The sequence below is a fragment of the Corapipo altera genome, unplaced genomic scaffold (assembly GCF_003945725.1).
Source record: "Corapipo altera isolate COAL_440 unplaced genomic scaffold, ASM394572v1 182, whole genome shotgun sequence".
NCBI lineage: Eukaryota > Metazoa > Chordata > Aves > Passeriformes > Pipridae > Corapipo > Corapipo altera.
Genome location: NW_020885056.1, coordinates 318,189 through 339,530, shown reverse-complemented (window position 1 = coordinate 339,530; position 21,342 = coordinate 318,189). Strand labels below are relative to the sequence as shown.

The window sequence follows — 21,342 nt, the reverse complement described above, 5'->3', positions numbered from 1 at the left end:
TTTGGGGGGGTTTAGTGGGCAGGGGAGGGAGCGGAGCCCGGATGCCGATGTCATCCAGCCTGTCCCTGTGGGGGTCATCGCACGCAGGAGCACTTAAATCTGGACAAAAATAAAGTTGATGCGAGTTCTGGGAGGATTGTGAGTAGGAGGAGAGGGATGGGTTTGTTCAGGAGCACCACGGGATGAGCCAGACACTGGTGGGGGGGCTTCTCACCCCTGACCCCCAGTGCAGCATTCCTGGGATGCACAGCAGGGACAGTGGACATGACACGGGACAAGGGGAGCAGAAGGGCTGGGGGCACACAGGGACACCGGGATGGGGGGACACAGGAACACTGGGAGGGGCTGGGGGACATGGGGACAGGCTGAGGGGACATGGAAATGGGATGGGGGGACACGGGGATGGGGGACACAGAGTAAAGCAGGGTGGAACTTGGAGATCTTGTGGTGAGTGGGCAGCTGGACCCCATTTCCCTCCCCAGGATGGGGGAACCCACACCCCACCCAAGGGGGGACACAGCCATCCCGGGGGCAGGGGACAGAATGGGGTGGTACAGGGAGGATGGGAGTAGGGGAGGCAGGAACCAGCATCCTTATCCCACGGGATGGCACCGAGGGGGAAGGATCGGGTCTGGGGGACGTGGGATGCCGCGTCCCCGGGATACCGGGTGCGGGACGGGACTGGGAGGGGTCTGGATCCGTACCGGGGAACACGGGACGGGACCCAGGGGGTGGCAGGAACGGGACCGGGGGACGCGGGATGGGATCCGGGGGAGGTGGGATCGGTTCTGGAGAATGGGACGGGGAGAGCAGGATCGGGACCGGGGGATGCGGGACGAGACCGGGGGGTGCGGGACGGGACCGGGAGACGCGGGATCGATACCGGGGGATACGAGACGGCACCCAGGGGGTGCAGGACGGGACGGAACGGGGCAGCCCCGCGCTCGGGGAGGGCAGGAGCTGGCCCAGGGGCTGCAGAGGGACAGGAGCGGCGGCTGCGGGCCGGGTCCCCGCAGCAGCCCGTCCCCGCCGCCCCCCCGGCGCTGGCCCCGCTCCCAGCCCTGCGCCCGGGGCTGCAGGGGCCGAGCTCCGCGCTTGAACCCGCCCCCGTCAGATCTCATTTCCCTAAAATTTTTTTTTTAAAAAAAGGGAGAGGAAGAGGGGAGGGAGGGAAAGAAAAAAAAAAAAAAAAAAGGAGCGAAGAAGGGAAGGAAAGAGGGAAGAGAGGAAAAAAAAAAACCCGGCCGGAGCCATGGCCGGGCTGCGGAGCTGCGGGCTGCTCCTCTGCCTGCTCCTGGCCCGGGCCCTGCGCTTCCCGGACTATTCCTACGTGCTGGAGGAAGAGGAGGAGGAGGACGAGGAGCCCCTGGACTACAAGGACCCCTGCAAAGCCGGTAGGAGCGGGGGGATGCGCGGCGGGGGGCGGGCGGGCGGACAAAGGGGAGCGCGGGGGGGCCGGTGGGAGTGAATGTGGAAGTGAGTGAGTGTGAGCGAGTGCGAGGGCGAGTGTGCCCCGCACACACTTCGGGGCTTTGCACGGCGGAACTTGGCACCGCTGCCCCGCGCTGGCCCCGGGGCCGGGGGGTCCCCGCTGCCCGGGATGGGAGGAACGGGGGGAGCAGCGGCCGGTCCCGCTCCGAGATGCATCTGGTTGTACTTAGGGTGAGGAGCAGGGGGGGCTGGCCCGGCGCCCCGCTTTCTCTCCCTCGTCGTGGCTGTACTGGCAGCTGTCAAAGGCGGCGGGGAGCCCCCATTTCACCCCCCCACACACCATCCCAGCCCATCCCAGGACCCATCCCCGGCTCAATCCCACCCCCCATCCCTGAACCCACACTCTGCACCCTTTGCCTTTCCTCCTCTCTCCCGACCCGCAGCCAAAGCTCGTTCCCCCGGGACACCCGGGCCGGGCTCAGCTCGGGAGGTGCTCCCGAGGGCTGGGGTCCCTCAGTGCCGGGACAGGGGGTTCCGGGCTGTTCCCCGGATTTTGGAAGGGCTGGGAACAAACTGAGTGCTGCGGGGGGGGGACAATCCCTGTGTTCCAGGGCGAGATAAAGTGGATGGAGGGATTTTGGGGGGGGAAATGGGGGGAAACTGAGGCACGGGAGGGCCGTGCAGGGCTGAGCCCGGCGCGAGGGCCGGGGTCTGGCGGGGGATCACGTTTCTCTGTACTGGCATTGTCTGCGCTGGAAGGCGGCTGTTGATATAACTCTGTCTACACGAGGGCTTTTTCTGGCCAAAAATCCTTCCCTTCCTGCCCTCCCGGGCTGAAACAGCAAGGCTTGCAAAACCGTCCGGGCAGAGCCGGCTGGAGCCTTCCCTCCTCTCCCGCTCCCTCCAGCTGAGCGGGAGAGACGAGGCTTCACCCTCTGACGAGCCGGACTAATTAGCGGTGGCCTTCCCAGTGGCCCCTCCTCGCCCCGCTCCTGTGCGCCCCAGGACCCCCCCCCCCGGGGTCTCCTCCCGGGGCCGGCTGTTCCCCCCTCCCCATTCCCGTCCTGGCCTTTATGAGATCCTTATGTGACTAATTTAATTACGGCAGCTCTTCCCCGGGAGCCCGGAGGGGGGGTGAGGGGGGGGATCAGGCCCTGCCACGCATCGCAGGAGCCACGGATTTACCCCCGTTGGGACCCGCAGGGCCGGGCTGGTGAAGTCCAAAGGTGGGAGCTGGAGCCAGAGCCCCACCTGGTATCCCCTTGGCATCACCCTGACCCCCCCCTATGGCATCCCATGTGCGGGTTTGTTTTAGTTTTGGGGTGTTGAGACCCTCCCCGAGCTTGGGGCAGCGCCAGGAACAGCCGAGCACCGAGGCTTTGCTGCCGCCGCCGCGGCTCCAGGGAGGGAAGCACCGAGAGAGGGATTTGGGTTCCTTGGCACAGCTCACGCCAGAGGTGTCCTGAGGCCGTGGCTCGCCAGCCACCTCGGTGATGCCACCCTGTCTGCACCGGTGCCAGTGGAAGGGGAAGAGCCGCCCGTGCCACTGTGTCGCTTCCAAGGATGCCAAAACGGGACAGCCGGGAGATCCAGCCCTTGGACCAGCCCCCGGGGCAGCCAGGGAGGGAGGAATCAGCCGTGGCCCCGGTTTCCCCTCACCCGGTCAGCAGGATATCCAGGTCTCGGTGCCCGGGAGCAGCCGCCGGGTCGGATCCGGGTCGTGCCTCCGGTTGGGAAAGGCAGCTGGAATCGCTCCCACCGCCCCCGGCCGTGCTGGAGGAGCGGCCCCAGGGTTTGTTGTGGATCATCCCAGGGGGTCCACAGGGGTTGCTGAGCAGTTTGGTGACAGGAGCTGGGCCCCCTCGGGTGCCCCCAGCACCCGGGGATGGATGGAGCCCACCCCTCTCCCTGAGTGCAGCTCCACACGCACATTTTGGGGTGCTTGGCTGAACTGGGGGGGGCTGGCACATCCCATCCCCCAGCATTCCATCACCCTGCTCCATGGGGAGGGGACATGGGGGTGCAGAGCCCTTTGGGGGCTCACACAGCCCCCCCCAGGGAGGGTTTTTGGAGGGGATCTTCTCCCCCACCTCCCCTTGGGGGGGCTCAGCATCACCCACCCCGCAGAACCGCGGGATGCAGGGATGGGGATGGGGCTCTGAGCCCCCCTTTCCCGGGTGGACGAGCTTCCCAACCGTGCCTGGAGTTCTCCAGCCGCCCAGATTTCACCTAGATTACACTTTCCAGGCGTAGCCAGCCCGGGCTACTGGTTGGAGTCACACTTGTCAGGCTGCCCAAAAATATTTTCCAGCCGTTATATGTCACTTATTCATGCAGGGCAAAAATCCACCCGCGGAGCCGGGGCCGGCGGGAGGCCTGCGGTTCAGGGCTCGGGAAACCTTGGGAATCTCAGGCCGATCCCGGGATCTGCTTTATCTTTGTGTAATCACCCGCATGCTCCGGCGGGGGGCCCGGGGGGTGCAGATGGCGAGGCCGGGGTGGGATGGAGGCGGGGGGGGGGGGGGGGGGGGGGAAGGGGGTCGTTCCTCGCTGCCCTCCCTTCCCGGCTCCTGGGAAACTCTCCGGCTGCTGATTCACGCCGGCGGGTCGTGGAGAGGGGGGAGACGGCGTTTCCTGAGGCTTTATCCGCCCGCCGAGCCGGGGCTGGGAAACACATGGAAACATATGGAAACACATGGAAACGCATGGAAACACATGGAAACACATGGAAACACATGGAAACACACGGCCGGAGGGATGGGGCGGCCCCGGGGAGACCCCGGGGAGAACAAAGCAGTGGGGAGGGATAGAGGGAAAGGAGGGGGGATGGCTCACGGTTCCCCAAATCTTTTGCATCTTGGCTGTGCCGTGCTGGGTGTTTTCCGGGTGAGAATGTGTCCTTTGCTGAGGATTCCTGGAGAGAACAGCATCCCACTGCATCCCACGGAGCTGTGGGAAGAGGGGGTCCTATCCCATGGCCTGGCTGCAGGAGGGGTGTCGGTCACTGCTGTGCCGTTGATCCAGGGGGGGCTTGTGTGGCAACCTCCCCCCCTCTGTGCATGTGGGAAAGGCAACGGGAAGATCCCGAGCCTCGGGAGGGTTTATTGGCACAACCAGGGAGCTGGGAACAGCCTTTGGAAAGAGTTAATGGCTGCTGGGGGAGGCTGTGGGGGCAGGATTGAAGGGTGAAAGCACGAGGAGGGGGATGTTTGCAGCCAGAGCCCTGGGGATGATGCCCAGAGGTCTGGGAGGCCTTGGGAGCTGGTGTCCTTTGGCAGAGCTGGGCACAGGGACAGGCACAGTGCCCTGAGATCCCGGGATACCCCACGTGTCCAGAGCCGGGCGTTGGGGCACATCCCTGTCCCCAGTGGGCTCCAGTTCCTGCTGCCACCAGGTTCCCCTCCAATGTGGCAGCAAATCCCCCCATCCCCTTGGCAGAGCAATTCCCAAATATTCTCCTTTCCAGCAGCTCTCCCTTTCACAGGGATCTGTGCTGCTGGCCCGGGATGTGTTTTCCTCAGTAACCTGGCTTTGGAGAGGGCACACAGGGAGATCCTTCTCCCTGCACACAACTCCTGGCATCCCAGGGCTCCGACATGCCTTAGGTTTGGCATCCTCCACGCCAAGCCCTGGAGGAGGCTTCCTCCTGCATTTGCTGTCACAGAAGAGGAGCAGAAGGAAAATCCTCCCCTGGAGTGATCAAACCATCCCTCCCACTCCCAGCCTGCCCTGAGGTGGACCTTTCCTGCCCCTGGAAGTCTTTTGCTGGCCTGGGATGTGTTTACTGGAGGCTCCACGGTGCTTATTTCATCCCCTGGAGCAGGCAGAGGATTTGGAGCCTGAATCCTGGTGCCCAGGGCTGGGGAGGGAATTTGGCTGTAGGGAAGCGTTGGCAGAGATGGGAAGTGCCTTGAGCCACCGAGGGATGCACAGAGGGGAAGTGGGGATAGGTGGGGATCCTCCCTTCACCCTGGATGCTCTGCTTGAGCATCTCTGCCTCCCTCAGCTGCTGGATGTGCACCAGGTGGGATAAGGATGCTCCAGCCAGGAAGCAGGAGGCAGGGGGTCACAGCTGAGTGCAGGACTGGCTCTTTTGGGGGTGCCCCTTGGTGCTGACCAGCTCCATCCCCCCGTGCCTCAGTTTCCCCACCGGCTGCAGAGGGACTGTGATCTGGCCTGGCTCCCAGCCTTGGCCTCCAAGGCTTGAATTCCTGCTTTGTGCCTGCTGTGCTGCTCGGAAGGTGCTCTGGGAAAGCAAATATTCCTGGCCCCAGCGTTTACAGCCTGGCTGCTCCCTCTCTCCGGCGAGGGGCACCGGGAGAGGGGCTGCACTGCTTCTCCTCCGCCCTGTCCCCGCTGTCCTGGGGGTCTCACAGGGCCGCTGGGGGAAGCTGGGGGAGACCTGGTTGCTTCCCCATCCCGACAGCCCCGGGATGCTCCACATCCCTCCGCCTTCACACCCGCACCTCCTCCCCGGGGCTCTGCGGGCAGGGCAGACCCCCGGGGCCAGCAGGACCCCCCCAGTCCCGACCGAGTGGGGTCCCCACTCGCCTGGCCACGGCCCCGGGGTGTTTTGCCGCGCAGCTGGGCCGTGCGGGGGCGAGGGGCGGTGCGACGAGCATTCCTCACATATTTAACGGCTCTGCGAGCCAGTGGGATGCTGCTCCCGTGACTCCGCTGCTTTACAGCCCGGCAGCTCGGCGGAGGCCGGGATACACCTATGGAACGGTTGCCCTCAAGCCCGTTCCCGGCCGGGGCAGAGCAGCTTTCTCCCTGCTTCCTTCCACACTCCAAACCCTGCCTGCGCCGGGAGCGACGCTCGTGGGTTGGCACCACAGGAGGACTCGGAGCAGCTGCGATGGAGCTGCTGAGCCAGGGAGGGAAAGCTGGGCTGAGGGGATGCTTCCCATCCTTCCCATCCTGCCCTTTGAGTGTCGGTGGGACCCACGCAGGGGTGAGGGTCCCTCCTGCCTGGTGCTCTTCGGTGGGACCCACATAGGGATGAGGGTCTCTCCTGCGCGGTGCCCTTCGAGGCCTGGCAGTGCCTGCAGAGGGATGAGGGTCCCTCCTGCTCTGTGCCGTGCACGGAGCCTCCTTTGCCCCAGACTGACCTGGAATATGATCCTGTCCTGTTTATCTGCCCTGCCAAGGCCCCCCCACAGCTCTGTTTGCTTTTCCCTGCTCACCAGAACACCACGTTCGCGCCCCGGCCCTTTCCCGCCGCTCATTTCAGCTGATTTTTTTTTCCCCTGCGACACGGTTCCCAACCTTGGTGGAGCCCGAGGTCCGGCTCATCCCAAAATCCCAGCGATGCCGGGGAGGTCAGGCCGTGGGTGCCCCTCTGCCCTGCGTGCCTCGCTCAGCGGGATGGAGGATGCTGAGCTCCTGCATCCCAGGCAGGGGGGGACGGGGACCCTCCAGGGACAGCCAGCGGGCCAGGAGGTGCCTGTAGGATCGGGATGGGGTGCTGAGGGGAGTTGGCCTGGGTCCTGCTGAAGAACCTTGTTTGTCTAAAGCTTCAGCCCCGGGGTTACGTCACCGTTCCAAGAACCCGAAAGAAAACACAGCACAAAAAGTCAAACAACAGCGGAGGGCTGAGCTATCTCCCGGCTGAAGGGGGGGTGGGAAGAGCTCCGTGGGAGCCTCCTCTCAGGTCCCACATGGCTGGTTGCGTTCTGGGGGGCGGGAGGGATGTGCCTGGACGGAGCTGGTGTGATCCCACTCTCCCTGCCCCGCTCCTGTCCTGCTCCTCGCCCGGCTGACGGGGGTGGCGGTGGGGCCACCGTGCCCCACGCCTGGCCTTGGAGCTGCTGCCCTGCTGGCACCACATCCCTCCCGCTGGCATTGCATCCTCCCCGCTGGCATCACGTCCGTCCCGCTGGCATCGTGTGTCCCCCGCTGGCACCGCGTCCTCCCCCGCTGGCACCGCTGTGGCTCGGACCTTGCCCCCGATACCTCTGTGGCCGAGCAGAGAGCAGCCCCCGCGGCACAGCCCACGGGCTGCCAGGCTGGGAACGGCTCAGGGACATGGGGATCCCTGTGGGAACAGCTGGAGACCTTTGTCCTGTGGTTTGGGGTCTTCTGAGCGCCGTGAGCCGGCGGGATGAGGGTGTTTGATGCAGGGAACGGGTGCTGGAGGTGTGACGGGTTTCCCCCCTGCTCCGACCTGTGTTCTGCCAAGCAGAGGCTGAGACCTCTCCTGCCCATGAGACCCCCACGTGCAGGGGGTCCCCTTCACTCACAGGAGGTTCCCTTCACTCATAGGAGGTTCCCTTCACTCACAGGGGGTCCCCTTCACTTGCAGAGGGTCCTCTTCACTTGCAGGGGGTCCCCTCCACCTCAGAGGGAGAATGTGACACGAACAGGGAAGGGACAAGGGGCAGCAATGTGGCAGCGTCCCCGAAGAAGCCCCTTGAGGGGGTTAACAGCATCTGGGGGGGGTTTGGTCAGCAGAGACCCCCCCAGAACGACCCACGTGTCACCTCCTGCCACGGGTGCACAGGGAGTGAGTGGGAGGAGGACGTGACCAGAGCCCAAACCAACCTGGAAGTTTCTCAATCCAACACTCTGGGCTTGTCCCCGACGTGTCCGTACAGGGATCGCTGCCGGGCCACCCCCATGGCTCCTCTGGCCCCTCCAGGAGCAGCAAAACACCTTCCCCCGTGGGCTGGGGTTTTTTTTTTTGGGAAGCCAAGCCACCTCGAGCCACCGGGAAAACCAACCCCACGTCCCAGGGCTGGCCTGCCCGGCTCTCTCACGTCTCCAAAATCCCTCACATATGGTTTCTATATCACTTGGCTCCGCCGGCGCTTGCTCGGCTGTAAACGAGCTTACTTTCCCTTGTCTTTCCATGCAGCTCTTGGCACGGGATGCTCGTCCTTCTCCCCGGCCCTGGTCCTCCCCCGCGCTGCCCGTTCGGACACGTCTCTCCCGGCCCCGGGGAGGGTGCGGGGAGGCCGGGCCCGGCTCCTGCCTCTGCTCTGCCCTCAAATTGCAGCCTGGCCGTGCCAGCCGCAGGTCGCTGCCAGGGGAGGTGCCGGCCCCGGCTTGTTTGCTCTTCCCTCGGCGCTGCCGCAGGTCTGCTCTCCACCCTGGAGCTTCCCCCGACGGGATTCACCCCCCGGGCCAGTGCTGGGGACAGCCCCAAAACGTGGCTCTTCCACCGGAGTGGGGTCTGGGCTCGGTGCCACGCCAAGGGATGGGATCCAGCCTGTTCCTCTGATCCCGTGGCTGCTCCTCTCACCCCGCGCCGGTTTTTGTTTTGGACCTCTCAGCGTTATCCCGATTGTCCCGCCTTGTCTTGATAATTAGTGGCTCTTTTGGGATCCATTTGCTAATTGCTTGGAGCTCGACCTTGGCAACGCTCGCCCTCGTGCCCTGAGCTGCTCCAGCCGCCCCACTCCCCATCACCGCCCCTCCCGGGGGGTGGCGAGGGCAGGGGGTGCCCGGGACCCTCCGCTCAGCCCGGGTACCCCAAAACCCGGTGAGGAACCCCTCTCCACCCCACCGCGGCCACCTCCGGAGCCTCGGCGTGACCTCCGCCAGCCCTCGCGCTCCGGCCACGGCGTTTCCGCAGGAGCCGGATCCCAAGGGATCGGGGCCGGCCAGGCGCTGACGCCGGGAGCCGCGGGGTTGAGTCACGGAGGTGGGGGGGGGCAGGAGGAAGAGGAGGAGGAGGAAGGGCTGTGCAGGGTTATGCCCTCCAGCCCTGAGGTGCTGGAGCATCTCGGGCCACCCCCCGGTGCTGGAGCGAGGCTCCCAGCCCTGGCACACGGCCTGTCCCGTTGCTGCTCCGTTCCTGCCTCATCCCTGCTCCGTTCCTGCCTCATTCCTGCTCCGTTCCTGCCTCATCCCTGCTCCGTTCCTGCCTCATTCCTGCTCCGTTCCTGCGGGCGCTGGGCGCAGCAGGAGCTTCCCGGGCCATATGGCTTCGCTCTGCGCTGGCAGATGACTCAGAGGTCGTTGGAGCATCCCGGGGCTGTCGGAGCTCGCAGCGGGCTGGGGGAGAAGGAGCTGGGCGGGAAGGGGGTCCTAAACCCACCAAAGTTGGGGGGGGGGGAGAAAGAGGCAGTTTTGCAACACAAATAATGATAGAAACCCTAAAAAGTGATGGATGGGCTTTATGCAATCCAGATGTGAGCGCAGGGCTGGCTCCAGCTGCAGGGGAGAGGGGGGAGCCACGCAGCATGCTCAGCTGAGAGAGAGAGAGGGAGGAGGATGAGGAGGAGGAAGAAGGGTTTGCCTTCCTCTTCAGGGCTTGCCAGGTGTGGGGGAGCTGAGGAGAGGCACCTGTTGGGGGTCCCCTGGCACATAAATGGCGTGGTTCACACCTCCTCCTCCCCTCCCAGCCGCCTTCCTGGGCGACATCGCCCTGGACGAGGAGGACCTGCGGCTCTTCCAGGTGGACCGGGTGGTGGACCTGTCCCGTCACACCGTCACCCGCCTGCCCTCCAACTCCTCAGGTACCCCCGCACCCCCAAAGCCCCTCCACCCACCTCCACACCCTCCCACGGTGGGGGGCTGCCCACGCTGAACCCCCTTCCCCCACAGGCAGCAACTCCACCAGCCCCCGGCCGGGCCACCCTCGGCGCAGCCGGGGCCGGCAGCGGAGCCGCCGGGCAGCCACGTCCCGGCCGGAGCGAGTGTGGCCGGACGGGGTCATCCCCTACGTCATCAGCGGCAACTTCAGCGGTGAGTGCGGGCTGGGGGGGGGGGCTCTGACCCCCCCCCCGCGCCTCAGCCCCCCCCCCAGCCGGGCTGACGGCCCCCGCCGCCCCTCCGCAGGCAGCCAGCGAGCCATATTCCGGCAGGCGATGCGGCACTGGGAGAAGCACACCTGTGTCACCTTCCTGGAGCGCAACGACGAGGACAGCTACATCGTGTTCACCTACAGACCCTGCGGGTACGTCCAGGGGGTTCTGAGGGTGCTCCAGGGCCGCCTGCCCCGTGGGGTTTGGGTCTGGTTGGGGTGTGGGAGGTGTCAGAGCCACCGCCGGGGGCTGAGGTCGGTGGCGAGGAACCAGCCCGGGCTTGAGGCGGGGCCAGGGCCAAAGGAAACAGGGGTTTGGACGAGCTCGGTGTCTTCACGCGTCAGGGCATGGCCCCAGCCAAGCAGATGGTGGTTAGAAGGATTTTCCCTGGAATGGGAGCCCCTGCGTGGGTGAAAACCCTGAGCCTGGGTCCAGAACGCAAGGCTGGGCCAGCTCAGTTGCAGGGCATGGGCAGGAGTCCCTCCACTGAGCAGGATGGGACCCTGGGCTTTGGGGTGGGTTTAGGGCTGGATTTGGGGCTGCCACGCCAAGCCATCCCATGCCAGGCAGCCCAGGGGCAGGAGCTGAGCTCTCCCAGCTCCCAGGTAGAGCTGAGGCTGGAGGCTCGAGCTCCTCACCTGGGCAGGATGGTTGAAGTTCCAGCAGCAGGGAGGATTCCCAGCAGCCAGGGATTCCCACACTGCCAGGTTGGTCTCCCTGGAGGGCCAGGACTCACCTGGTCCTCCCCCTCCCTCCCCAGGTGCTGTTCCTACGTGGGCCGCCGGGGAGGGGGACCCCAGGCCATCTCCATCGGCAAGAACTGCGACAAATTCGGCATCGTGGTGCACGAGCTGGGCCACGTCATCGGGTTCTGGCACGAGCACACGCGCCCCGACCGGGATGACCACGTCTCCATCATCCGGGAGAACATCCAGCCAGGTAGGGATGAGCCTCCCTCCTCCTCCTCCTCCTCCTCCTCCTCCTCCTCCTCATCATCATCATCACTGCCACGGGGTGCTGGCAGAGTTGGGGTCCCCCCTGAGTGCGTCCCCGTCCTGTTTTCCCAGGGCAGGAATACAACTTCCTGAAGATGGAGCCGGAGGAGGTGGAGTCGCTGGGGGAGACTTATGACTTCGACAGCATCATGCACTACGCCAGGAACACCTTCTCCAGGTACCTGCCCCGGGGGGGCTCGGCCTTGTGGCCCCTCATGTCCTGGGGACAGTGTCACAGCATCCCCAGCCCCAGCTCTCACAGGGTTAACTCCCTCAGAGCAAGGATGAGGCCCCACAGTGTCCCATTCCAGAGCAGGGAATCGCTGTCCCCGTGGTCACCTCCACTGGGGACACGTCCCCTCTGCTGTCCCTGCGGTCACCTCCACTGGGGACACGTCCCCCTCTGACTCACCGGCCCGCAGGCTTTTAATTAGCCGGGCTGCTTTTAATTAGCCGGGCTGCTTTTAGCGTCCTTCCTCTTGGGGAGCGGCCGCAGGGCCGGGGATTCCCACTCGGCTCAGCCTCCTGCTGTCCCAGGGGCATTTTCCTGGACACCATCCTGCCCAAGTACGACGTGAACGGCGTCCGGCCGGCCATCGGGCAGAGGACACGGCTCAGCAAAGGGGACATCGCCCAGGCCCGCAAGCTCTACCGCTGCCCAGGTGAGTGACCCCTGCCCAGGTGACCGTTCCCTGCCCAGGGGAGTGTCCCCTGCCCGGTCACTGCCAGAGGGGAGCACGCCCAGGGCTGTATCTCTCAGGAAACCGCTCTGCTTCGCCCCAAAACTCGCCAAAGGCGGCGTCGGCCTGGGTGGATTCTCTGTTTCCAGTTGATTTTTGGGGTCCTCCCCGCCCTGTGAGGAGCACACAAGGTGCCTTTTGCCATCCGTGGCACTTTTTGGGGGGGTTGTGAGCAGAATTTGGATGCAAGAGCTCAGTGAGGCCCAGGGCTCTGCCCATGAGAGCAGAGGTGTCCTCGGCTGCCCTCTCCTGCTGCTCCTCTGAGAAAAGTACATCTCACCAGAGCATTCCCCTAAAAAAATCCCCCAGGGAGCATCTCCCTCAAAAAAATCCTCAAAAGATTGTCCCACCCAGAGCATCCTCCTCAAAAAAATCCTCAAAAGAAGAGCATCTCCCCCCAGAGCATCCTCCAAGAGAATCCCTCCAAGAGCATCCCTCCAAAAAATCCTCTCTAGTCCGTCCTCCAAGAGCATCCCTCAAAAGAGCATCTCCCAAAAGCACCCCCAAAGAGCATCCCCCCCTAAAAAAAAATTCCCCAAAGGGTGATTCCCCTGAAGAGAATCCTCCAGGAACGTCCCCCAAGAGCATCCCCCAAAAAATCCTTGGAAGAGCTTCTGCCCCCCAGAGCATCCCCCCCAAGAGCATCCTCCAAGAGAAGAGCATCCCCCCAGAGAATCTTCCAAGATCATCCCCCCCCAAAAATCATCCTCCAAAAGGCACCTCTCCAAAAAAATCCTCCAAAGAGCACCTCCTCCCAAAAAAATCCTCCAAAGAGAAGAGCATTCCCCCTCCCAAAAAAATCCCCCTGAGGGCATCCCTGAAGAGCAGAGCGCCCCCTGAGAGCACCCCCTGACCACGCAGCACCCTCTGGGAGCAAACCCTCCTCGGAGACCCTCCTCCATCCCACCCCGGCATCCTGGTGGGGTGGGGACCCGCACTGGTCCACCCCTTGAGGGCCGGGGGCACGACCGACCGGCACAAGGCGTTGGCACCTTGAGGGGCACCATCGCCCCGGGCACGGTGGGGAGGGGGCTGGCATGAGTGCCCCCCCCCCCCGGCGACAGGCACGTGCTCCGGGGGCCGGGCGCTGGCAAACAAACGCATCTGCGAGGGAGTTTGGCTCCCCGCACGCGCTCCCGGCTTTTAATTCCAGCGGCTTAATTAGCGGCCCCGTGGAAGAGAGGGACGCCTTTGTGAGGGGCCCCACGGCCGCCCTCGGGGGGCTACGGGGGGAGGAGGGGGGGGGGAAAGCAGGAAAAGCGATTAGTTTGGAGCGAGGAAAAAGAAAAAAAAAAAAAAGGAAACCTCCCCAAAATGCTCTCTCTGGATCTCTTTTGTTTTCCACTGTAAAGAAAGGAGAGGAGGGGGGAAAAAAAGGCAGCGAGCCCGGGTTTGAAACGGCCCTTTTTTCGCACCGTTTCACCTTTCAGCGACGGGAGGGGAGGTCGGGGAGGGGGGGGAGGCTGCCTTGGCCCCTGCAAAGCTCCGTGTGCCGCTTCCCCGGCATCATGTGGCTCCCAGATGGCAGCGCTGGGCCGGCTCCAGCCGCGCCTGCTTTTGGGAAACCTGCCCCGAGCCCGGGCGTGGAGCCGGGGCCGGGACACGGAGGGAGGACCGGGATGGCTCCTGTGGTGAACACGGGGCTGGGAGGGCTGCCGGGAGCCCCGGAGGTTTCGGGGATGCACCGGAGAGGTGCTGATGGGGAGGTTTTTTGAGTCCTCAGGGCTGGGAATTTGAATGGGAAAGGGGCACAGCGGAGCTGGGGGGCTTCCCCGGGGGTCTGACTTTCACTTTTTCTCCTTCATAGCCTGCGGGGAGACACTCCAGGACAGCCAGGGCAACTTCTCCTCGCCGGAATTCCCCAATGGATACTCTGCCCACATGCACTGCGTCTGGAGGATCTCTGTCACCCCCGGAGAGAAGGTACCGCCTCCCACCTCCTCCCAGCCCTCCTCTCCCTCCTCCCCACATCTCCCACCCTTTTTTTCCGGTGTCCCTAATCCCAGCATCCCTCTGTGGGCCGGGATGCTCCGGGCAGAGCAGGTCCGGGGGCTCCCGCCGGCTCCCAGCAGAGGGGGCACGGGGGGTGGGCTCACCCCACGCTCTTCCTGCTCCTTCCCAACTTCAGATCATCCTGAATTTCACCACCCTGGACCTGTACCGAAGCCGGCTGTGCTGGTACGACTACGTGGAGGTGAGAGACGGGTTCTGGAGAAAGGCCACGCTGCGAGGTAACAACCCGGGGCCTCCCGCCCGCTCCTCCTGCCCACCGGGAACGCTCCAGCACCGGGACCAGGGGCTCCCCTCGGCCCCTATCCCTGCCTGCCTGATGCTCCAGAGTCCTGGGGTGGGGAGAACTAACCCCCAGAGGGGTTACTGGGGTGAACGGAGCTCCCAGTTTGGCCCCCACACCAGTGAAACCAGTCTGGGTGATCCAGCTGGCTGGCACAGCTCTGCCCAGGGAGATGCCAGGATCCCAGTCCCATCCCCATGAGCTGGATGTTCCCCAGGGAGATTCCAGTATCCCAGTCCCATCCCCGTGAGCTGGATGTTCCCTGGGGAGATTCCAGGATCCCAGTCCCATCCCTATGAGCTGGATGTTCCCCAGGGAGATTCCAGGATCCTGGTCCCGTCCCCATCATGTTCCCAAGAGTTGCCAGTATCCCAGTCCCATTCCCATGATATTCCCCAGGGAGATTCCAAGGTCCCAGTCGCATCCCCATGAGCTGGATGTTCCCCAAATCCCAGCTGACCCTGGAACAACCAGTTGAAGTGAAACTACCAGAAAAGCTGGAGAGGGAGAAGCAGCGCTTTGGCTTTAGGCTGGGAAGGGGCACGGGGGGCACCAGGAGGGGATGGCTGGGAGGAAGAGGAGGTGGTGGTGAGGAAGAGGAGGGTTCCTGGCCAGCAGAAGCCCAGCACGCCTTCCTCCCCAGGCAGGTTCTGCGGGAACAAGCTGCCCGAGCCCATCATCTCCACCGACAGCCGCCTCTGGGTCGAGTTCCGGAGCAGCAGCAACTGGGTGGGCAAAGGATTCTTCGCTGTCTACGAAGGTAGGGGGGAGCAGGGGGGACCAGGGGGTCAGTGAGGGGGCGAGGGGGGGCTCAGGATGCTGCTCCTCCCTTCCAGCCATCTGTGGGGGGGACGTGAAGAAGGACAACGGGCACATCCAGTCCCCCAACTACCCCGACGACTATCGGCCCAGCAAGGTGTGCGTCTGGAAAATCACCGTCTCTGAGGGCTTCCACGTGGGATTGACCTTCCAGTCCTTCGAGGTGGGTCACCATTCCCCCCCAGACCGGGACGGGGAGGTCTCCCCAACCCGGTGCTCCCCCCAGGACTGGCCAGGGGCTGCCTTTCCTGGCTCCACATCCCCCCGTGCTGCCTCCTTGCCTCAGTTTCCCCGCGCAGCTCCTTCCCTCGGCCCGTGGGCAGCGGGGAGGGTTCGGGGGGGGGGGGGTGCTGGGGCCGAGACCCTCCCCCTACCTAACACTCCTCCCACCAGATCGAGCGGCACGACAGCTGTGCCTACGACTACCTGGAGATCCGGGATGGCAGCACTGAGTCGAGCAGCCTCATCGGCCGCTACTGCGGCTACGACAAGCCCGACGACATCAAGAGCACCTCCAACAAGCTCTGGATGAAATTCGTCTCCGATGGCTCCATCAACAAGGCGGGTTTTGCTGTCAACTTCTTCAAAGGTGCAGGGGACGCTCCTGGGGGGGTCACTGGGAGGGGTCGTGGCCCCTTTTCCCGCTCATCCCTCCCTGCCCTGCCCAGAGATGGACGAGTGCTCCCGGCCCAACAACGGCGGCTGCGAGCAGCGCTGCGTCAACACCCTGGGCAGCTACAAGTGTGCCTGTGACCCTGGCTACGAGCTGGCAACCGACAAGCGCCGCTGCGAGGGTGAGTGGCCCCCCTAAAACACCCCCCCCCCCCCCCCCCGATGCCCCTTGCAGCGTCCCTAACCCCGCGGAGCCCGGGGAGGTGACGGGCGCCGGGTGCCTCCCGCCCTGCAGCCGCCTGCGGAGGTTTCCTCACCAAGCTCAACGGCTCCATCACCAGCCCGGGGTGGCCCAAGGAATACCCCCCCAACAAGAACTGCATCTGGCAGCTGGTGGCCCCCACCCAGTACCGCATCTCCCTCCAGTTCGACTTCTTCGAGACCGAGGGCAACGACGTGAGTCGGCGGCGGGCGCTGCTGGGGAACCACCCCCGGGGTGGCACTGCTGTGTCCCCAGCCCCGTGTTCCACACCTGTGCTGCCCTCCCAGGGCGTGCAGACGCAGCTTTGTACCCCCCCAGGGTGGGCAAACGTGGCTTTGTGCCCCCCCAGGTGTGCAAGTACGACTTCGTGGAGGTGCGCAGCGGGCTGACGGCCGACTCCAAACTGCACGGCAAGTTCTGCGGCGCCGAGAAGCCCGACGTGATCACCTCGCAGTACAACAACATGAGGATCGAGTTCAAGTCCGACAACACCGTCTCCAAAAAGGGCTTCAAAGCCCATTTCTTCTCAGGTAGAGCTGCCTGGCCCCGGCACGGGTGTCCCATGCCCTCCCTCACCCCGCAGACCCTCCCCGTGCCCTCAAACCGCCGCTAACGCTCCCCTCACCCGCGCTGGGGGTGCAGCCCCCCGGTCCCAGCCCGGTGGTGGGGTGACCCCTGTGGGGTCTGAACCCTCCCAGACTCGCCAGCCTGCCTGGCAGCACATTTTGGGAGGATTCCCCCTCTTTTTGGGGGGATAATTGGGTCCTAGTTTGGCGGTGGGGGTGCTCTTGGGAGGCCCCCAGATTTCCATGGGGTGCTGGGGGCCAACTGGGGACAGGGATGTGCTGGGCCCTGGGTGCTGCACCCCTCGGGTGGCACTGCTGGGGTGGGGGGGACGGTGACACCCCGCTCTGCTGCGCTGCTGCTCCCTGCTATGCTGCACGGCACCGGCTTCCTCCGCTCCCCGGGATCAGCATCCAGCCACCTCTCAGCCCTCCGGGGCAATTCCCTCCTCCCAAAAACCTGCCTATCCCTGTCTGCTCCAAGGTCCGCCCTCCTCTCCCGGGCCACCCCTCCAGGAGGTGGTGTCACCTTTGGATGGGTCTCAGGGGGGTAGGGACGGGCACCTGGAATATAACGCTGGATGCAGCCGAGCATCACCCAGGGCTGGACCCCGGGGCTGCCACGGGGCCCTCGTGCAAGAGAGGGTTCTCTCGGTGTGGCACAGTGCCCTGGACACCATCCTGGCCGTGAGCGACTGGCAGCACCTCCCAGACCCCTCCTGCTGCATTTTGGCCCTGTCAAGACCGTTTTTGTGGGGCATTGTGGCCACCTGGCTGCGGGAGCAGCGGGACCGGCATCCCCTGGAGTCCCTGGAGCTCCCCGGAGCGGGGGTCGAGTGTCTTTGCTTTATTTGTTTAATTAAAACCAAGGCAAGTAGGGCGGCCCAGGGGGCCCAGCCATCGGGAGCCGGCACCCTCCACAAAGTGATTCCCTGGGGAAGCCCAGTGGCCAAGCAGGACCACGGGACAGCCGGGTGAGTGTCCCCTGCACCGCGCTTCGGGCTCCTCCCCTCTCCCCTTTTCCCTCCTCCTCCTCATCCCACCGGGATGCGCGGTGATCCCGTGGGGGCTGCCCCAACCCCAGCCCACCAAACCCTCTCCTCCACCTTTCCACACCCAGGTCTCGGGCTTTCCTGGCAGCAGGACCACCCTGGAGGACTCGGCCACACCGGGGCCCCTCCTCTGGTCCCCCCCGGGGTCACTCCCCGCCATCCCCGGGGCAAAACATCTCCCGTGCGGCGCCTTTTTAGCCGCGGAGGGTCCCCGCGCTCCGGACGAGCCTCATCCCTCGCTGCCAAGGGCAGCCTGGCCACCTGGGCGCCCATTTTCCCCCGGTGAAGATATGGCCCCTTCCTCCTTCTCGTTCTCCTCCTCCTCCTCGCGGGACGGGGCTCCGGGAGGCAGGAGCCAGCTCCATAAGGATGCATCCGCCCGGGAATCCACCATGGTGTCGGCACCCAGGTGAGTGCCCCCAGCTCTCGGCCCAGCCCCGGCGCAGGAGGGTCTCAGCAGTGGGGGGAGAGGCACTGGGGGGGCTGCGGGACCAGCCCGGGGCCTGTCGGATGCCCACGGGGGAGAGCAGTGGTGAGCGCACGGGCGATGCTGGGGCGAGCAAGCTGGTTGGAATAAAGGATTGCTAAAGACACCGACCCGGTGGGCTTCTTTCCGCTGCCAACTCTCCTCTGCTCTTGTCTCGCCCGCCCAGGCTCCCTCCCTCCCCCGGTGCTGGAGCTGCTCTGAGCCCAGAAGCCCCTTCCCATCCCCAAACGGGCCTTCCCGCCTCGCTTCCTCCCTCAGACGTAGGAGACTGTCAGGTTACGGCCTCCGGGGGGGGCTGGGGCAGGGCCCCCCTCGCTGCTGGCTCCAGGAGGGATGCTCCTGTCTGGCACAGTGGGATGCTGGGGGGGCTGGTGCCGCTTGCTGCTGGTTCCCACTCCCCGAACCACCACCCCGTGGGGAGGGGGAGTGAGGGGGAAAAAATGGGACGTGGAGCATCTCGGGGAGCGGGGGGTGCTGAGACACTGGCGACAGGAACCTCGGGAAGGTGGTGGGATGGGAGGTCAGCTCATCCAGCAGGGGGTGATCCCAAACCCCTCCACTGCCATTCCCAGTCTGGACACCCCTAGGAACCCACGCAAAGCCCACCCTCATCCTCCCAGAGCCAAGCCCCGTGCCTCCTCCTCCTCCTCCTCCTCTTCCTCCCCGCAGAGCCGCTCGCCCCGGGCTGCCGAGGGGGCTCCCGGGGTGTCCCCCTCGCTGCTGCTTCCCCGGCTGCCGCTCCGCATGTCCCCCCCCCGCCTCGCCCCCGCCACCCCCGCGCCCCCATCGCTCCCCCCCTTCTCTCCCTCTCTCTTTGCAGAGAAGAAGCAGCAGCTGCAGCCCCCGAAATCTCGCCCGCCCGGCCTGAAGTTCCGCCTGCAGAAGCGGCTGCGGGGCCCGTCCTGAGCCGCTCCCTCCTCTCCATCTCTCTCAGGAACTCCGCGGCCCCGGAGCCGTGCGGGAGCACGGCGGGACCGAGCCGAGCCGTGCCGCCGGCCCCCCGGCAGCCTTTTGCTTGACAGAACTGGTTGTTGACCTTATTTTTAATTTTTTTTTTTACTTTTTTTTAATTTTTTTTTTTTTTTAATTTCCAAGCACCCCATCCCCTTGGGTTTTTTTTGTCGTTTACCAGCTGACCTTGTTTTGTTTTTTTTTTTCTTCCCCCCACCCCACCCTTCCGATTTTTACCGTGTCTGTGACATCTCCTGTCGATGAGTAAAGAGGGACCTCCCGCGTCCTGGTCTTTTCTTGTGCACCTTTGGTTGTCACTGTGTGTTTTTCTGCCTCCCCCCTCACCCCGTCCATCCCGGCAGCAGGTAATGGTGGCACCCATGGGTGAGCCCACGGGAGAGGAGGACCCATCCCGTCCCTGGATGGGGCTGGATTTGGGAGCAGGACGCTGGAGCTCTGCTTGCTGCTGGCCGTGGGCGCTTGCTTGGCTGGGTGCTCGGCGGAGGGCGTGGGGCTGGGGGGCCGGGGCGCAGTGCCAGGCTGGAATACCCCACTCCAGGGTTTTCCCACCCCGCTCAGTGATGCCTCTGCTCTCTCCCAGACAAGGATGAGTGCTCCAAGAACAACGGGGGCTGCCAGCACGAGTGCCTCAACTCCTTCGGCAGCTACGAGTGCCAGTGCCGCAGCGGCTTCGTGCTGCACGACAACAAGCACGACTGCAAGGAAGGTGGGTCCATCCCACACCCCGTCCCTGTGGGACACCCCCAGTCCATGCATCTGTGACCCTTTCCGTTGTCCTGCCAGCCGGCTGTGACCACAAGGTGACATCCATCTCCGGGACCATCACCAGCCCCAACTGGCCCGACAAATACCCCAGTAAGAAGGAGTGTACCTGGGCCATCAGCACCACGCCGGGGCACCGCGTCAAGCTGGTAGGGACTGGGGGGTGGGAAGTGCTGGGGTGCCCTCCACCGAGCCCCACTGAGCGCCGACAACTCCATCCATCACCTTCCACAGACCTTCTCGGAGCTGGACGTGGAGGCGCAGCAGGAATGTGCCTACGACCACCTGGAGATCTACGACGGGAAGGACGCCAAGGCCCCGGCGCTCGGCCGCTTCTGCGGGGCCAAGGAGCCCGAGCCCATCGTCTCCTCGGGCAACAAGATGTTCCTCAAGTTTGTCTCCGATAACTCCGTCCAGAAGAAGGGATTCGAGGCCACGCACACCACAGGTAGCGCCGTGGGGCTGGGAAACGTGGCCGTGGGGCGTGGGGAGAGCGTGGCTGCCCCTAAACCCCGGCTTCTCCCCCAGTGTGCGGGGGCCAGGTCCGCGCCGAGGTGAAGACCAAGGACTTGTATTCCCATGCACAATTCGGGGACAACAACTACCCGGGGGGCTCGGACTGCGAGTGGGTGATCATGGCAGAGGAGGGGTTCGGCGTGGAGCTCATCTTCCAGACCTTTGAGATCGAGGAGGAAGCCGACTGCGGATATGACTACATGGAGCTCTTCGATGGCTACGATGGGACGGCCCCGCGCCTCGGCCGCTTCTGCGGCTCTGGGGTGAGCTGGGGAGGAAGGGGCACGTGGCGTGGGGTTGGATTAGCGTTAGGGTTGGGATTAGGGAAGGTTAGGGCGGTGTGAGGGTGCAGGGTGATGGGTGAGGCCGAGCCAGAGCAGCGCGGAGAAATCCCCGTCGGAATTCAGGATGGTGCAATGATTTACACCCTCCCCATTGCAAACCCCTTCCCTCCCACCGTGCCCACGCATCCTGGGAATGCCCACGGATCTGAGCAACCCTTCCTTTGCCCCTGCAGCCCCCTGAGGAGATCTACTCGGCTGGAGACTCTGTGATGATCCGCTTCCACTCGGACGACACCATCAACAAGAAGGGTTTCCACCTTCGCTACACCAGCACCAAGTTCCAGGACACGCTGCACACGAGGAAATGAGGGCCGGGGGTCCCGGCCCCCCCCGCGGGCAGGGGAGGAGGAGGAGGAGGAGGAGGGCAGGGAGGAAGGCGGGGAGCGCTGCTGCCCTGCACAGACTGCACGGAGGAGGAGCACACAGCCAACCTCAGCACTCAAGACACGCTCGCACGGGGCGCCGGGGCTCAGGCGCCCACGGCACGGGGGGCACTGGGGGGGTCCCCACTGGCAACCACCCACCCTGGTGCTGGGGGGGGCCGAGCGGGACCCGCTGCCCTTCCCTGCCCCGGCCGAAGCTCTGAATGTACAAACCAGTAACCGGGAAGAGCCCAAAACACACACAAGGTGCTGTCTCTCTCTTGTACCCATGAAATAAATACCCTTGTACTTGGAGCGGGGCAGCCCCAGCCTCTTTGCTTCCACCCCAGGAAAACGGCATCCAAAAAAAGGGGCTGAAATA

The 21,342-nt window shown here is 64.6% G+C and overlaps 1 protein-coding gene and 1 long non-coding RNA gene across 3 annotated transcripts; both read left to right on the top strand.

The window, feature by feature from the left end:
* Positions 1-1,155: 1,155 nt before the first annotated feature.
* BMP1 (bone morphogenetic protein 1) lies at positions 1,156-21,275 on the top strand. 2 transcript variants are annotated; one of them, XM_027668916.1, is made up of 20 exons: positions 1,156-1,394; positions 9,780-9,893; positions 9,982-10,122; positions 10,216-10,333; positions 10,942-11,120; positions 11,249-11,354; positions 11,714-11,838; positions 13,724-13,839; positions 14,045-14,147; positions 14,853-14,969; positions 15,046-15,191; positions 15,422-15,617; positions 15,697-15,822; positions 15,936-16,096; positions 16,252-16,432; positions 19,557-19,682; positions 19,760-19,887; positions 19,973-20,186; positions 20,267-20,517; positions 20,772-21,275. In XM_027668916.1, the coding sequence occupies exons 1-20, from the start codon at positions 1,253-1,255 to the stop codon at positions 20,904-20,906; spliced, it is 2,925 nt and encodes a 974-aa protein (XP_027524717.1). In that variant the 5' UTR covers positions 1,156-1,252; the 3' UTR covers positions 20,907-21,275. The 2 variants fall into 2 exon arrangements, with proteins under 2 accessions (XP_027524717.1, XP_027524718.1); XM_027668917.1 differs by lacking the exons at positions 19,557-19,682; positions 19,760-19,887; positions 19,973-20,186; positions 20,267-20,517; positions 20,772-21,275 and adding an exon at positions 18,825-19,545.
* LOC113959702 lies at positions 16,443-18,804 on the top strand. The gene is made up of 3 exons (XR_003531903.1): positions 16,443-17,439; positions 17,586-17,926; positions 18,171-18,804. It is a non-coding gene; the product is annotated as an uncharacterized LOC113959702 (long non-coding RNA).
* Positions 21,276-21,342: the final 67 nt, after the last annotated feature.